Source organism: Schistocerca serialis, chromosome 12 (genome assembly GCF_023864345.2).
Source record: "Schistocerca serialis cubense isolate TAMUIC-IGC-003099 chromosome 12, iqSchSeri2.2, whole genome shotgun sequence".
Taxonomy (NCBI): Eukaryota; Metazoa; Arthropoda; class Insecta; order Orthoptera; family Acrididae; genus Schistocerca; species Schistocerca serialis.
The window spans coordinates 9,226,083-9,242,725 of NC_064649.1; the positions used below are offsets into that span (position 1 = coordinate 9,226,083).

General features: G+C 45.0%; 1 protein-coding gene across 1 annotated transcript in view; it reads right to left on the bottom strand.

Moving 5' to 3' along the window:
- LOC126428242 (synaptic vesicle glycoprotein 2A-like) overlaps nt 1-16,643 on the bottom strand; it is a 71,928-nt gene that overhangs the window by 29,093 nt on the left and 26,192 nt on the right. The window contains exons 5-6 of the mRNA XM_050090157.1: nt 14,060-14,181; nt 6,437-6,678 (exon numbers count right to left, since the gene is read on the bottom strand). Of these exons, the coding sequence (XP_049946114.1) occupies nt 6,437-6,678; nt 14,060-14,181 (364 nt within the window). The remainder of the gene's footprint in view (nt 1-6,436; nt 6,679-14,059; nt 14,182-16,643) is intronic.

Below are 16,643 nucleotides of genomic sequence, written 5' to 3' on the forward strand. Positions count from 1 at the left end.
GAAAAGAACAGTTCACGTATCTCCTAAGCAAGAAGCAATAAGCAGAGTAGAATATTCAAGATATTTGGGTATTCGTACTAATGAAATGCGAACTGGAAGAAACATATTGCCGGACTGCTGAAACAACTAAGCCCAGCAACTGTTTCTCTTCGCACACTTGGTAATTTGGAAACAAACAATATAGTCTTAAGATAGTTTGCATATTTCCACTCATTAATGGCTTATGAGATTTTTTCGTGGGGCAACTCATCACTTGGGAAGAAAGTATTGGTTGTACAAAAACGAAATAGGTTAAAGAGTGTCACTGAAGTGATACAGGATTTGGGGTTGGCATCATTGAAACAAAGGGATTTCTCATTGCGGGGGCGTCTTCTCACGAAATTTCAATCACATAAACGTGATTTGCAGAGTATCCATGTAGATCTAGAGCAGTGGGAATAGTGTGTGGTGTGGTACTAACAATAAACCTGTGGACGCCTCTTCAAGAAGTGATGCATATTAATAGCTGCTTCCTCATACGTATATTCGCTAGTAAAATTAGTCATAAATAATTCACCATAATTTGGAAAGAATGGTGCTGTCAACAGCTAAACAACTGAAAGAAAAAATACGGACTTGGCTAAGTAGCAAAGGCGCTCTCAGGGTTCCGTATATACTTAATTATGTACATAGATGGTTCATCTACGGGTTCTGGTGAGTGAATTTGCGAGTATCAATATATGAAGCTTAAATGGCCGTATTTTTTGATTGGGTTGATTTAGAAGCTTAAAGATTTTACACCGACAAGGGACCGTAGACTTTAGTATTTGACATAAATTTTAACTTGATTTCTGCATCAATCCCTGAGAAAAGCAGTCCTAATAGACGGACAAACAGGCAGACGGACAACAGATAAAAAAATTAAGTGATATAAATGCAAAGTAACAGTTCCCAGATTTTTCCCTTGCTTCTACAGTGAAACCTCGCTTCTTGCCAAATTTCATGATTCTAGGCCAACCTTATACGTTTCCATGAGTGAGTTTCAGAGTATCAGAGTTGTGACATAAACGCCCGTATGACTGTGTGGAGTTAGAAGCTTAAATTTTCTATGCCGCCAAGGCGTGGTAGAGTTTGGTGCGTGACGTACATTTCAACTTCATACCTCTGCCTGTTCCTGAGAAAAAGGGCTCTATAAGGGTTCCGTTTTTACCGGTTGAGGTACCGATGGAATGTTTGCTAAGAGTGTCAGTCATTCAAAAAAAGAGACCAGTATGGGACTGCAAAAATGACCAACAACATGAGAAGTGTAACAAATAGGAAAAAAAAATTGAATTTTGGCTTAAAATCAGTTCTTCTGGTCAATGGCCAAAAATGTTTGTTTTTAAATCTGTGTTAAATATTTTTTGTTGTATCAGTAGTTACATGAGTAAAGTTAAAGACTAAACTGCTCATTATTATTACTTTTACACCACTCATCACAACCCGTAAATTTTCAGCACGTAGCCGTAGGTGACGTATAACGTACGACCTCACGTTATATGTTACGAAGCCAGAGACTTTCAACATGTTTTCCACACGAGAGAAAACTGCACGCTTTTTCAAATAATGAAGTAGATACTGTGGTGTAGGTGACTTTTCAATCCCCCTCGATGGCCGCGCGCGTTAGCACCCCACGTCCGGGATTCTGGGAGGGGCGCCGGTGCGGATGGAATCTGCCCAGCGAATTAACGACTGTACGGTGGCCAGCGTGGATGTGGATTTTGGATGGTTTCCAACATCCCGCAAGCTGAAAACCATGAGGTACACAAAATGCGCCCCAAGGGGAAGTGGTGGCGAGAGGAATGGCATGTGACCACCCCCTACCGAATCCAGTAATTAGTTAACCGAACGCGTGAAGATATGGGATAAGGCCAAGAAAAAAAGAAGAACTGTAAGCGCCCTTTCATTTGGTTATAAAAAAACCTGCGTGAACTGCTTAAATCTAACAGCCGCTACATAACAACGAAAAAAACGCATATCATATTACAGGACATCCAATAAAGATAACTTGTTAAAAAGGCCAAGTACGTCAAAAATTCATGTGCAGTATAGTGAACATGTAAGTGCTACATAGCCTGTAAGCAGATCAGTTGGTGACAGCTGACAACCCTACAGTACCGCGTTTCTGCGCGTGAGCAGACTTCAACAACCTCATGATTGTAGAGTTCTGCAGTGGACTCACTCGACTGCCCAATAACGTCAGCGAGCTCCTCGCTATGGCGATGGCGGCTGGTTTAGACGCTTCATCCTCACGCGCAGCCACCACCATCGGAAACAACAAAACAGGAAACGTAACACGAAATCACGCAGCCTACAATATCCACCGAGGTGTGAAAAGTCATGGGACACCTGCTAATATCGTGTCGGACCCCTTTTGTCCCGAGATAGTGCAGCAGCTCGACGAGGCATCGACTCAAGTGGTTGGAAACCTGCTGCAGAGACACTGAGCCATGCCGTCTCTATAGCCGTCCATAAGTGCGAAGGTACAGCCAGCCGGTGCATGATCTTTTGTACGAACTGACCTCTCGATTATATTCCATGAAAAATGTTCGATGAGAGTCATGTTGGGCGATATCATTGCCCAGATGAGAATTTTGTTCAAACGAATCGCAAGCTACAGTGGTCCGGTGACATGGCGCATTGTTATCCATAAAAGTTCCATCGTTGTTTGGGAAAATGAAGTCCATGAATGGCTGCAAATTACCTGAAATTTGGAATTTGTGGTAAGTTCCTATGGGACCAACTGTTGAGGTCATGGGTCTCTAGTCTTACACAGTACTTAATGTAACTCACGCTACGGACAACAGACACACACCCATGTCCGAGGGAGGACTCGTACCTCCAATAGGGGAAGCCGCGCCAAGCTTGGCAAGGCTGCAAATGGTCTCCAAGCAACCGAATGTAGTGATTTCCAGTCAAAGAACGGTTCATTTGGACCAAAGGATCCAGTCACTTCCATATACACACAGCCCGCAACATTGTGGAGCTACCAGCAGCTAGCGTAGTGCCTTGTTGACAACTTTGGTGCATGGCTTTCTGCGATCTGCGCCACACTCGAACAGTACAATCAGCTCGTACCAACTGAAATGAAGGCTGATGTGAGCAGGACACGGTTTTCCCATCGTCTAGGGTCGAGCCGATATCGTCATGAGCCCAAGAGCGTCGCAACAGACGATGTCGTGCCGGCCGCGGTGGTCTTGCGGTTCTAGGCACTTCAGTCCGGAACCGAGCGACCGCTACGGTCGCAGGTTCGAATCCTGCCTCGGGCATGGATGTGTGTGATGTCCTTAGGTTAAGTAGGTTTAAGTAGTTCTAAGTTCTAGGGGACTGATGACCTGAGTAGTTAAGTCCCATAGTGCTCAGAGCCATTTGAACCAGACTATGTCGTGCCGTTAGCAAAAGCGTCAGTCGTCCAAATTTCGTCCATGGGTGAGAGGTAATACCTGAAATTTGCTGTTATAGGCACACACATAGAATGTAGTCGAAATAAGTCGGGTGATGCTGAGGGAATTAGATTTGGAAATGAGACACTTAAATTAGTAAAGGAGTTTTGCTATTTGGGCAGCAAAATAACTGATGATGGTCGAAGTAGAGAGGATATAAAATGTAGAATGGCAATGGCAAGGAAAGAGTTTCTGAGGAAGAAAAATTTGTTAACATCGAGTATAGATTTAAATGTCAGGAAGTCGTTTCTGAAAGTATTTGTATGGAGTGTAGCCATGTATGGAAGTGAAACATGGACGATAAATAGTTTGGACAAGAAGAGAATATAAGCTTTCGAAATGTGGTGCTACAGAAGAATGCTGAAGATTAGATGGGTAGATCACATAACTAACGAGGAGGTATTGAATAGAACTGGGGAGGAGTTTGTGGCACAACTTGACTAGAAGAAGGGATCAGTTGGTAGGGCATATTCTGAGGCATCAAGGGATCACCAATTTAGTGTTGGAGGGCAGCGTGGAGGGTAAAAACCGTAGAGGGAGACCAAGAGATGAATACACTAAGCAGATTCAGAAAGATGTAGGCTGCAGTAGGTACTGGGAGATGAAGAAGCTTGCACAGGATAGAGTAGCATGGGGAGCTGCATCAAACCAGTCTCAGGACTGAAGACCACAACAACAACAGGCACACACTAGACACTTTCGATAGCGAAATATTGAATTCCCTAACGATCTCCTAAGTGAAATGTCGCATGCGTCTATCTCCAACTACAACTCCGAATTACAAGTCCGTTAATTCTCGCCGTGCGGCCACAATCACTTCGGACACTTTTCACGTGAATGGTTCGAATGGCTCTGAGCACTATGGGACTTAACTTCTGAGGTCATCAGTCCCCTAGAACTTAGAACTACTTATACCTAACTAACCTAAGGACATCACACAACACCCAGTCATCACGAGGCAGAGAAAATCCCTGACCCCGCTGGGAATCGAACCCGGGAACCCGGGCGCGGGAAGTGAGAACGCTACCGCACGACCACGAGCTGCGGACCTACAGTTCCCTGCGCCCGCCATCTCCTTGCACCTGACACCGATCTAGTCTGCCGATACGCTAAGTGGACCGTGCAAGCTCCGATTACAAACGTATTTGGATAACATCTTATGGGTTTACAAGCCGCGTCAGTTGCAAAAAAAATTCTCGGCCTTTCGACGGCTAGCTCTGCCATCGTCGTCAGGAGTAAAACTACTGCCTGACCCGGCTGGCACTATTTCCCGCTTATACCAGGTGTACCGGTATGAAATGAGCGTTAAGATACAAATGTGTCGATAGGGAACATTTGTTGTGAAGGAGCCTTAATCTTTGTTTGGTTGGTATGACATCTGTCAAAGATATTTAGTATACATCAAGTCATAGAACAAACAACATCATATGTTTTCATCGTGTTAACAATGTCAAATATTGTACCAGAAAGTGTTGATTTGCCGAAAGCATTAATTATTTGTTTTCATTTGAAAAAAAAAAGTGCTGCAGAGTCGCATCGAATGCTTGTCGAGGCATATGGTGATCATGCTCTATCACAAGCAACAGGCAAAAGATGGTTTCAACGGTTCAGAAATAATGATTTTGATATAAGAAATGAAGAACGTGGAAGACCACCAAAAAGTTGGAAGACGCCGAATTGCAAGCACTATTGGATGAAGATGATACTTTGAGTCAGAAGCAAATGGCAGCAATGCTAAATGTTGCACAACAAACAATTTCTGACCGTTTGAAAGCTATGGGAAAGATCTAAAAGTGTGGAAAATGGGTGCCACATGATTCGAATGAAAGAAGATGGAAAACCGAAAAACCATTTGTCAAATTTTGCTTAAAAGACATGAAAGAAAATCAATTTTGCGTCGAAATGTTACTGGCGATGAAAAATGGATTTATTTTAAGAATCCTAAACGGGGAAAATCATGGGTTAATCCGGGACAACCATCAACATCGACAGCAAAACCAGATCGATTCGGCAAGAAGACAATGCTCTGTGTTTGGTGGAATCAGAAAGGTGTGGTGTATCATGAGCTTCTAAAACCCGGTAAAACTGTGAATATTAATCGCTACAGACAACGAATGATCAATTTGAACTATGCATTATTCGAAAAAAGACCAGAATGGGCTAGAAGACGTGGCAAAGTAATTTTTTTTACACGACAGTGCACCTGCACACAAAGCAAAACTTGTTCAGGATACAATCAAAACACTTGGCTGGGAGCTGCTACCCCACCCGCAGTATTCACCAGTCTTGGCCCCTTCCGACTACCATTTGTTTTGATCAATGGGACACGCATTGGCTGAGGAACAAATGGTTCAAATAGCTCTGAGCACTATGCGACTTAACTTCTGAGATCATCAAACTTACAACTACTTAAACCTAACTAACCTAAGGACATCACACACATGCCCGAGGCAGGATTCGAACCTGCGACCGTAGCAGTAGCACGGTTCCGGACTGCGCGCCTAGAACCGCTAGACCACCGCGGCCGGCGGCTGAGGAACACTTCGGTTGCTACGAAGAAGTCGAAAATTGGGTGTCTGATTGGTTTGCTTCAAGAGACGAACATTTCTGTTGGCGTGATGTCCACAGATTGCCAGAAAGGTGGTCAAAATGTATAAAAAGCAATGGACAGTACTTTGAATAAAATTTATTTACTTTTTATTTCAAAATTAGTGTTTCATTTTTACAAAAAAAAAGAAAAACGCTCATTTGATACCGGTACACCTGGCATACCTACAATTACGACCGCTAGCACCAATCGGAGGAGGACTGAAAGAGGCGTGCGCGGAAGGCGAGAAGATTTTATGCAGTCATGCTGCCGCAAAAGACTCCGAGGATACAAAGCTATTTGCTCACACATTGAATTTACCATTACGGTTGCAAAAAGATATAGCGAAGTTCGCCTGTGTGGAGCGGACCCCGCCCGTACCTCTTACCGGGTACTGGTCCGGCGGCAGGCCGGTGTTGGCGGCGAACATCCGGCGGAGCACGTCGATGGCCTGGTCGTGCCTGCCGGAGGCCAGCAGGAACTTGGGGCTCTCCGGCAGCAGGAACCACAGGCCGAAGAAGGTGGCGGCGCTGGGCAGCGCGCTGACCACGATGAAGACGCGCCACGAGCGCAGCGTGATCCAGCCGAGGGGCGCCGCCCACGGCTGCGGGATGATGGCCCACGCCAGACCTGCCGACACCCCCACCCACCACAGTCACCGCCCCGCTTACAGTGTCGCTCAGAAAGGCTGAGCCAGCCTTAAAAGTGACATCAGTGACCAATATTACACGGTGTGATCAAAAGTATCCGGACACCCCCAAAAACATACGTTTTTAGTATTAGGTGCGTTGTGCTAGCACCTACTGCCAGGTACTCCGTATCAGCGACCTCAGTAGTCATTAGACATCGTGAGAGAGCAGAATGGGGCGCTCCGCGGAACTCATGGACTTCGAACGTTGTTAGGTAATTGCGTGTCATTTGTGTCATGCTTCTGTACGTGAGATTTCCACACTCCTAAACATCCATAGGTCCACTGTTTCCGATGTGATAGTGAAATGGAAACGTGAAGGGACACGTACAGCACAAAAGCGTACAGGCCGATCTCGTCTGTTGACTGACGGAGACCGCCGACAATTGAAGAGGGTCGTAATCTATAATAGGCAGACATCTATCCAGATGTGACAGTACGTTACATAAATATTGACATTTTTAGCTGTTGTAAATCGTAGTTTACGTATTTTATGAATATAATTGGTTGGTTGGTTGGTTTGGGGAAGGAGACCAGACAGCGTGGTCATCGGTCTCATCGGATTAGGGAAGGATGGGGAAGGAAGTCGGCCGTGCCCTTTCAGAGGAACCATCCCGGGATTTGCCTGGAGTGATTTACGGAAATCACGGAAAACCTTAATCAGGATGGCCGGACGCGGGATTGAACCGTCGTCCTTCCCTTCCGAATGCGAGTCCAGTGTGTAACCACTGCGCCACCTCGCTTGGTTGAATATAATTAGTGTAAAAGATATAGTTAATGTTCTTGAAACAACTGATATGCAGAGAAGCATCTTTATTTACTGTCTATGAAAATAAAAAAGGATCAAAAAAGAGACGCGATTGTACGGCCAAGGAGGAAGGACGTATTTTGTGGTACACACACTGTTTTGTTTCGATATACGGAAGGCACCCATTGAGCGGCTACACATATTTTATGTAAGTTATTCGTATTTCTGCTTAAACAAACTTGTCATTATTATTACAAAATGAATTTCTTTGTAATAGTCGTCACCTCAAATGCTCGCAGTGGCTAACTATTTTTAATAAGCATTTTTTCAGTAATTTGCGCTGCGAGAAGCTCATCTTCCTATGCAGCCTCTGGTCGGCCATTACCCGCCGAAGTATTAATTTATTTTTCAGTGTTAATAGTAACTGTAACTACGAGAGATTTCGTTATAAGAACCTTTTTAAATTGCAACAGATAATTGTTGTTGTTGTTGTTGTTGTGGTCTTCAGTCCTGAGACTGGTTTGATGCAGCTCTCCATGCTACTCTATCCTGTGCAAGCTTTTTCATCTCCCAGTACCTACTGCAACCTACATCCTTCTGAATCTGCTTAGTGTATTCATCTCTTGGTCTCCCTCTACGATTTTTACCCTCCACGCTGCCCTCCAATACTAAATTGGTGATCCCTTGATGCCTCAGAACATGTCCTACCAACCGATCCCTTCTTCTGGTCAAGTTGTGCCACAAACTTCTCTTCTCCCCAATCCTATTCAATACTTCCTCATTAGTTATGTGATCTACCCATCTAATCTTTAGCATTCTTCTGTAGCACCACATTTCGAAAGCTTCTATTCTCTTCTTGTCCAAACTATTTATCGTCCATGTTTCACTTCCATACATGGCTACACTCCATACGAATACTTTCAGAAATGACTTCCTGACACTTAAATCAATACTGGATGTTAACAAATTTCTCTTCTTCAGATAATTAATTTACGTTAAAGTTCATGTTTTCAAACTATACAAATTCCATGAGTTCAGTAAGTTTTATCTTGGCCGCTCCACGGTAACAATCGAAATTCTCTCAATCCTTGCTTTGCAGTCAATAAATAGAAATTAACAAAATTACATTCAATTCAGTTAACGGCAACTATAATTTAGTCATCACGTTCAAAATCTAAAGTTGGTACATGAATAACAGCGGCCCTTCAAGAACCCGTTTCATATTTACTTATGCACGTAAGTAAAAGTGATAAGAGAAGACAATATCCCTGAGAGAAAGAATCATGCTGAGAAATTAAAAATAAGAGTATATAATATATATATGTAATAATTTTTTTGTATGTGACGTAACGAATGCCACCCCAAAACGACGTCACACAGACCATCACACAGGAATTCCAAACTGTATCGGGATCCACTGCAAGTACTGTGACAGTTAGGCGGCAGGCGAGAAAACTTGCATGTCACGGTCGAGCGGCTGCTCATAAGGCACGCATCACGCCGGTAAATGCAACACGACGCCTTGATTGGTATAGGAAGCGTAAACATCGGACGATCGAACAGTTGGAAAACGTTGCGTGGAATGACGAATTACGGTACGCAATATGGCGGACAGATGACAGGGTGTGGGTATGGCGAATGCCCGGTGAACGTCATCTGCCAGTTTGTGTAGTGCCAACAGTAAAATTCCAAGGCGATGGTGTTACGGTGTGGTCGTATTTTTCATGGAGGAGGCTTGCAACCCTTGTTGTAATCACGATGTGTAGAACATTTTCGAAAATATGATAAAACTCAGAAATCAAAGAGATTACAGCTTTTGCAAAGAGTAATTACGTCGCCATATTTTGCGTTATACTCTTCAAATCAGTAAATACACTCTCGGAAAAAAATATTGCAGTACCAAAAAGGAGTTTTCCGTCGTACACGTAGGTTTGTTCGTACGTATGAAAGATGATTTTTCTCAGATTTCGAGGCCAGTCGCATAAGATTGGCGCTAGCGGCGCCGCTATGAGGGCGCAAGTCAGATTTGCTTTGAATACCACCGTAACGGTGGTGGGCGAGAGACTGGACCTGATTTGACATTAGTCAAGTATGCCTTTAAGGCGACAAAGAAGCCGTTATCAGCACGTCAATGAGTTTGAACGAGATCGTGTAACGGGGCTACGAGGAGCTGGATCTTCCTCCTGTGATATTGCAGAAATACTTGGTAGGAACGTGGCCACTGAACGTGATTGCTGGCAGCGGTGGCCACCGGAATGTACGGTCGCAAGCAGAGCGGGCTCCGGATGGCCACGTGGTACTACCGAGAGGGTAGACCGTCGTGTTCGGCACACGACTCTCGCGCATCGCACTGCATCTGCAGCAGCAGTCGGCACCGCAGTGACACAACGAACCGTTACAAATCGGTTACTTCAAGGACAGCTCCGAGCCAGAGGCCCTGTAACGTGCATTCCACTCACCGCAAACCACCGACATTTGCGACTTCATCAGTGTCAAGCGAGAGCTAATAGAAGGGCAGGGTGGATGTGTGTTTTGTTTTCTGATGGACGCTGGTTCTGCCTGGGTGTCAGTAACGGCCGTTGATACGGCGCGCGCCGCTATCCTGTGATCTTGTTTAGAGCGCGCGCTGTAATCGATTATGGTTCGCTGTTCTGGTGCGGGTGGCGCTCCGGTGGTGATTTGCTATTACGTCGCTGGCGTGTGTTTGCGGTGGCCGGCGGAAAGCGAGAGGGCAGTCGGTTTTCCGGGTATTGCACGGAACGTGAAGTTCGCTCTGCCTGACCTGCTGGTGACTTGCGCTAAGGTTGTTGTGCCTCGCAATATGAGCAGAGTGGTTTGGAGTGCAGGCGACTCGCCGCTGTGCTGGCCGTGCGGTGGTGATTGATTGGAGTCGGCGCACTTGTTCTGCCTGCCTGTCTGATGAGGAGGTCGGGTGGAGTCCTGTGATACTCTGGCCCGGAGACAACTAGCTGCTGAATTTTGGAGTCGTCTGCCAGGTTAGGGTCTGGGCTCGGTTGGCTCGCCAGATTTTCCACTTGAAGTTCCAGCAACGGTTTCTGAACTTCATTCTGATGTGAGATGCCATTGTTGGAAGTTTTTGCTGTGTGTGTGTGTGTGGGGGGGGGCACGTTACGATATTTGTTGGTACCAATTTATTTGCTCAGCTGGAGTATATTTTTTGGTTATCCCGCTGAGTGGGTCGATGGCCACCCAGTCTGCTCAGAGTTATTTTTGGTGGTGCCTGTTTGTTCCATTCTGAAACAATTCACGTAGGTGGTTCATGTTACCTGCCCGGAGTTGCGTTCATGTATGGTATATTTGGCATTTGATGTGTTAGGCAAAGTCTGCCTAAGAAAGGCCGTTTTGGACAGTATATGCATGCCGGCCGTTGTGGCCGAGCGGTTCTAGGAGCTTCAGTCTGAAACCGCGAGACCGCTACGGTCGCAGGTTCGAATCCTGTCTCGGACATGGATGTGTGTGATGTCCTTACGTTAGTTAGGTTTAAGTAGTTCTAAGTCTAGGGGACTGATGACCTCCGCAGTTAAGTCCCATAATGCTCAGAGCCATTTGAACCATTTGAGTATATGCATAGTGAATTTCTACTGCTTGGTATATGTGGTCTTCTGAACAACAGGATCTCGTCAATGTGGTTTGCGTAACAGCATTTAGTGGTATGTTCTGTATTTTTATCCCACTCTGTTATTATTAACTTGGTGGAATAGTGGCGTTTGGTGTCGTTAAGGCACTTCTAAGACTGTGGTTTGACTACTCATGTGCGCTTGGCTTTTATTGTTTTGTTTTAAGAAGCGAGAATTGTTTATTAAGATTTGTGTATGTTGGCTTCTGGCACTTGTTAAGAGCGCCCGAGTTAATGGCGCCGTGGTTATCATGTGCTGTCGGGATATTATATTGTTATTTGATTTTTGAATTTTATCTTGTGTTGATATTATCTGTCGTATGTTACAGAACATAACCAAGGTGGGTAAGTGATGGGCAGTTGTGGGAGGCATGTCAGGGAGGTGGAACCGTGCTGAGCCCATAACCCAGAGGTCCGTGGATCAGAACCACGCTCTGCTACCATTGGAATGTGTGTTCTTATAGGACAACTATCCAAGGATTTCCCCCCCAATAACACAGCAACTAGTTGTCTCTGCGCCAGAGTATCACAGGACCCCACCGGACCTCCACATCAGACAGGCAGGCAGAACAAGTGCGCCGACTCCAATCAATCACCACCGCACGGCCAGCACAGCGGCGAGTCGCCTCCGCCCCAGACCACTCTGCTCATATTGCGAGGCACAACCACCTTAGCGCTAGACACCAGCAGGTCAGGCAGAGCGAACTTCACGTTCCGTGTAATATCCGGAAAACCGACAACCCTTTCGCTTTCCGCCGGCTACCGTAAAAACACGCCAGCGACGCAATAGCAAATCACCACCGGAGCGCCACCCGCACCAGAACACCGAACTATAATCGATTATAGCGCGCGCTCTAAACAAGATCACAGGATAGCGGCGCGGGCCGTATTAGCCGTGTGTTGATTAGGACAAGGCCATTTGAGGGTGTGCAACCAACCTGTCTGCCTGCTACACTCACACACTGGGTCTACAGCTGGAGTTATGGTCTGCGATGCGATTTCGTATTAGGGGAGGAACACTCTCGTGGCTATCCCACGCACCGTCACCTCAAATTTGTACGTCAGTCTGGTGATTCGACCTGTTGTGCTGCCATTCGTGACCAGCATTCCAAGGGATGATTTCCAAGAGGATAACGCTCGCCCACATACCGCTGTTGCAACCCTACACGCTTTACAAGATGTCGACGTGTTACGTTGGCCTGCTCGACCACCAGGTCTGCCTCCAATCGAGCACACACCACACATCATCGAACGAGAGCTTCAGCGTCATCCGCAACCAGCATTAACTGTGCGCTGACCGACCAAGTGCACCGGGCGTGTTACTCCGTCCCATAAACTGACGTCTGGAACCTGTGCAACACAATCACGCACGTTTGGATGCTTACATTCAACGTCCTGCTGGTTAAACCGGTTAGTAATGTACCAGCGTTTAATATGTGCAATGGCTTATCTCGTGCTTACATTAACCTCTGATCTTACAGTGTTAATCACTTAAACGGGTTACCTAGTTTACTCTGCATTTTGTTTTGGTGCTGCGGTTTTTTTCGTCATTGTACGGTATACTGCACACATTCTGAAATAGCCTATCTTATTCTTCAACGTGCAAAATGTGGTTCGGTCTTGAAAGCGTATCAGAGTGAGTTACTTTCGCATATTAGAGTGGACATAGAAACAGGAGATATAGATAGAAGAAGAAATGCACAGGGTGTTTCCGCACGAGCGTGCAAAAATTTAAGGTGGAAGTAGAGGATGTTCCTCTGAACAATGTAAGCTAGGGAACCTCGCGTCGGATTAGCCGAGCGCTCTAGGGCGTTACAATCATGGACTGTGCGGCTGGTCTCGACGGAGGTTCGAGTCCTCCCTCGGGCATGGGTGTGTGTGTTTGTCCTTAGGATAATTTAGGTTAACTAGTGTGTCAGCTTAGGGACTGATGACCTCACCAGTTAAGTCCCATAAGATTTCACACACATTTGAACATTTTTTTGAACCTCGCGTCGGAGAAGACAGATTAAGGAGATAATAGGAATAAAATCACACTGCTATATACTTTTTTATTTACAATAAACACCATCACTGACACAATGAACGTACCATTTGTACTGATCTTACAAAGTGTGCTGAAACTTACGGCCATCAACCTCAACGCAAACATGACATCGGTCAACAAGATTCTGACTCATCCTGACACATATCCCTGATGTGTTTCGAATCACATCATTGGCACCTACAATTCTGGCAAGTAATTCCATGTCCATATCCACTTGGGTTTCATACACAAGTGACCCATAGGAAATAATCAAGGGTTTTTTAGCTCAGGTGACCTCGCAGGTCATGGTGTAGAACCTTCCCTTTCAATCCAGCGACCGTGAAACAGTGCACCGGTACTGCTCCTCCGTACTGTACTGTATATCTCTCAATAGCACTGAATAATGAACGGGTGTGTAGTTGATTCATAGCACCTTCTGTCATGGCACGACGTAAATACGACACGACAAAGGCACGTTATGGACAAATAAAGTAAACAAAGCGTGCATCATGGATTACTAGTAATCAGGCTCGTCCTCCATGTTTCCTTTCAGGAAATAAAAACGTGTCTGCAAATAAACAGCACAGTACGCGTAAAATTGTGCGCATGTTAGTTGTAAATAAGCTGGGAAAGAGTAATGCTGGACAGAGCGGTAGACAAGTTTAATGCCATATCTCCGTAAGCTGGCTTCTCCGACCCAGGTTTCCTGTCTCAAATTGTTCAGTGGTGCATACTCCTGTTACATTTTTGCCCGCTCTTACGGAAACGCCCTGCAGAAGAAGGATGGACAGATAGAAACTACAGTTTTAGCTAACCGTCACTCGCGATTGATATCAGTTCTTTGTGAAGAAAACTCACACTCGTCTGAACAGTGGTACATCGGCTCTGGTTGTAGCCGGTGTCGGTACTGACCTGGCTGTACTAGAAGTGCGGCGGCGATGAAGAGGCAGACGTAGACCATGCTCTGGGCTCGCGTCTTGTCCGAGTGGAACTCCCCCAGGTAGGCGTACGTCACCGCCGACGGCCCGCAGATCCTGGGGGGAAAAGCAAACGTGCGACTCCAGCGTACACACACGGCTGGTAGAGAGGTAGTAGCCTGTTGGACTGGCACTTAACGTGTAGCCACGAAAGTGAAAGTAAAACAAGTTTTCTCCTCTGTTTTATATGTAACACCCAAGTAGTAATGATTTATCTCATTTCTACGTCACATAACAACAGGTCTCTACTGCATATTACCTTCTTACGCAGCGCATTTGCTGTTGATGTGACAAATGGCTACACATGTAGAGAAATAAATTCCAAAAATATCTACATATGACTTTGACACGAAATAAGGCGATGATTGCCGATAACACTTTAAAAATGTTAAAATAGTTTTGAAAGAAGAAGAATTGTAGTTCACAGAATGACTTTTAACTTCCTGGCAGATTTTAAGATCCACAGATGATTTGTAGTTTTCAAGAATGACATGCTTTCCAATAATATTTAAGGCTTGCAAAAGATGTTTCTGCACTTCAGAAGCTTCACACAGCTTCAAAAACAAGCTCCTGAAGATCCTCAGAGAAAGCAACAGTCTCTATCAAAAACTCACAGTAGAGGAGAACTACCACACACAAAAAGCAATAATACAGGGAAAGAAATCAGCGCCGTAACAAACACAAGACCAACGATGAACAAGTGAGCAACGACAATAACATGACACCTCTCACTGAGTGTGTTGTCAGAAGTGTCTGTGAAGATCACATTTCGCCACATTTTGTGTAATTGCATGTGAGGTGAAGTAGTGAGCTGAAATTTGTGATAAACTGAGTGAAAGCAATGCACTAAACAGCAGCTGATTGAGACACCAACCAGGGACACGAAACAGGACGGAAAATGTAAGTACAGAAACGTACATAAGCTCTACCCCCGAAATGCTCTCAAAAAATACGAATAATTTTTTTCGTGGCTAGTTTGCAGATGACATGGTGTCAAAAAATCGACGAAAACGAGCACTAAAATCGATGTATAATAATACGGTTCAGTTAGCGATGTAATTTTAAGGTGCGTGTCCAAACAAAACGGAGCAAATTACAAATATTGTATTTCTTAGGCCTACAGTGATGTGATATTGTGCTTTACAGTAACAAAAAGTCTGACCCACATAAGATGACACATTCGTGTCGAAACATGCCTGGGTAAATATAAAAAATAAACTAATTGTGCTTGCACAAGGCTGATTTCCAAAACGACCCAGAAGTAATTCTTTTCGTCTTCCCAGACTAGTCCCAGCTGTGCGTCTCGTTGGTGGTATCAGTGCGTGGAGGTTCAGAAGAGAATAGTTGCTCCTAGACTGACTTTGTCATTTCCGTACAGTTCTGTCGTTGTATGGTGTGACGTTGAGTACTGAATACGATCGAGTCGGGTTCGCATGGCTAGTAGTTCGGGGAGCAGCCGTTAGATTTAAGGCTGTGTCGAATCTTCAAGGACTCGAGGGCGTTGTTTTCCAACAAGAGACTCCACGATCCTGTTTTACACGCAGTCTCTTGACCATCACCGATACAGAGAGTGTTGTGAGTAGAATGTCTGTGGGCAAGTTGGGACACTTTCACCGGCCACGAACCTTGTCACCATCACATGCGGTCATTAACACTGAACATATGTCAGAGGAGTCGGCATAAGCCACGCTTCCTGTCTAGGATGGCATCATCGTCATGAGTCAAGACATGAGCTGCTTTCGATGAGGCTACGGTGGCGGAAATTTAAAATGAATGCATGGTATTGTAAACTGGTGCTATGTTCAAAAGTATACTGAGTGCACTATCCGAAAATTACCTCGAGCAATTAAACAAAGAACCGACTCGTGGAGATAACATCTTGGACCCACTGATAACAAACAGACCCGAACTTTTCGGCTCTGTAAGTGCAGAACACGGAATCAGTGCTCGTAAGGCCGTTGTTGCATCCCTGATTATGGAAGTAAATAGCAATATAATAAAAGGGAGGAAGGTTTATCTGTTTAGCAAGAGTAATAGGAGGCAGATTTCAGACTACTTAACAGATCGAAACGAAAATTTCTGTTCCGACACTGACAATGTTGAGTGTTTATGGGAAAAGTTCAAGGCAATCGTAAAATGCGTTTTAGACAGGTACGTGCCGAGTAAAACTGTGAGGGACGGGAAAAACCCACCGTGGTTCAACAACAAAGTTAGGAAACTACTCCGAAAGCAAAGAGAGCTTCACTGCATGTTTAAACGCAGCCAAAACCTCTCAGACAACAGAAGCTAAACGATATCAAAGTTAGCGTAAGGAGGGCTATGCGTGAAGCGTTCAGTGAATTCGAAAGTAAAATTCTATGTACCGACTTGACAGAAAATCCTAGGAAGTTCTGGACTTACGTTAAATCAGTAAGTGGATCGAAACAACATATCCAGACACTCTGGGATGATGATGGCATCGAAACAGAGGATGACACGCGTAAAGCTGAAATACTAAACACCTTTCTCCAAAGCTGTTT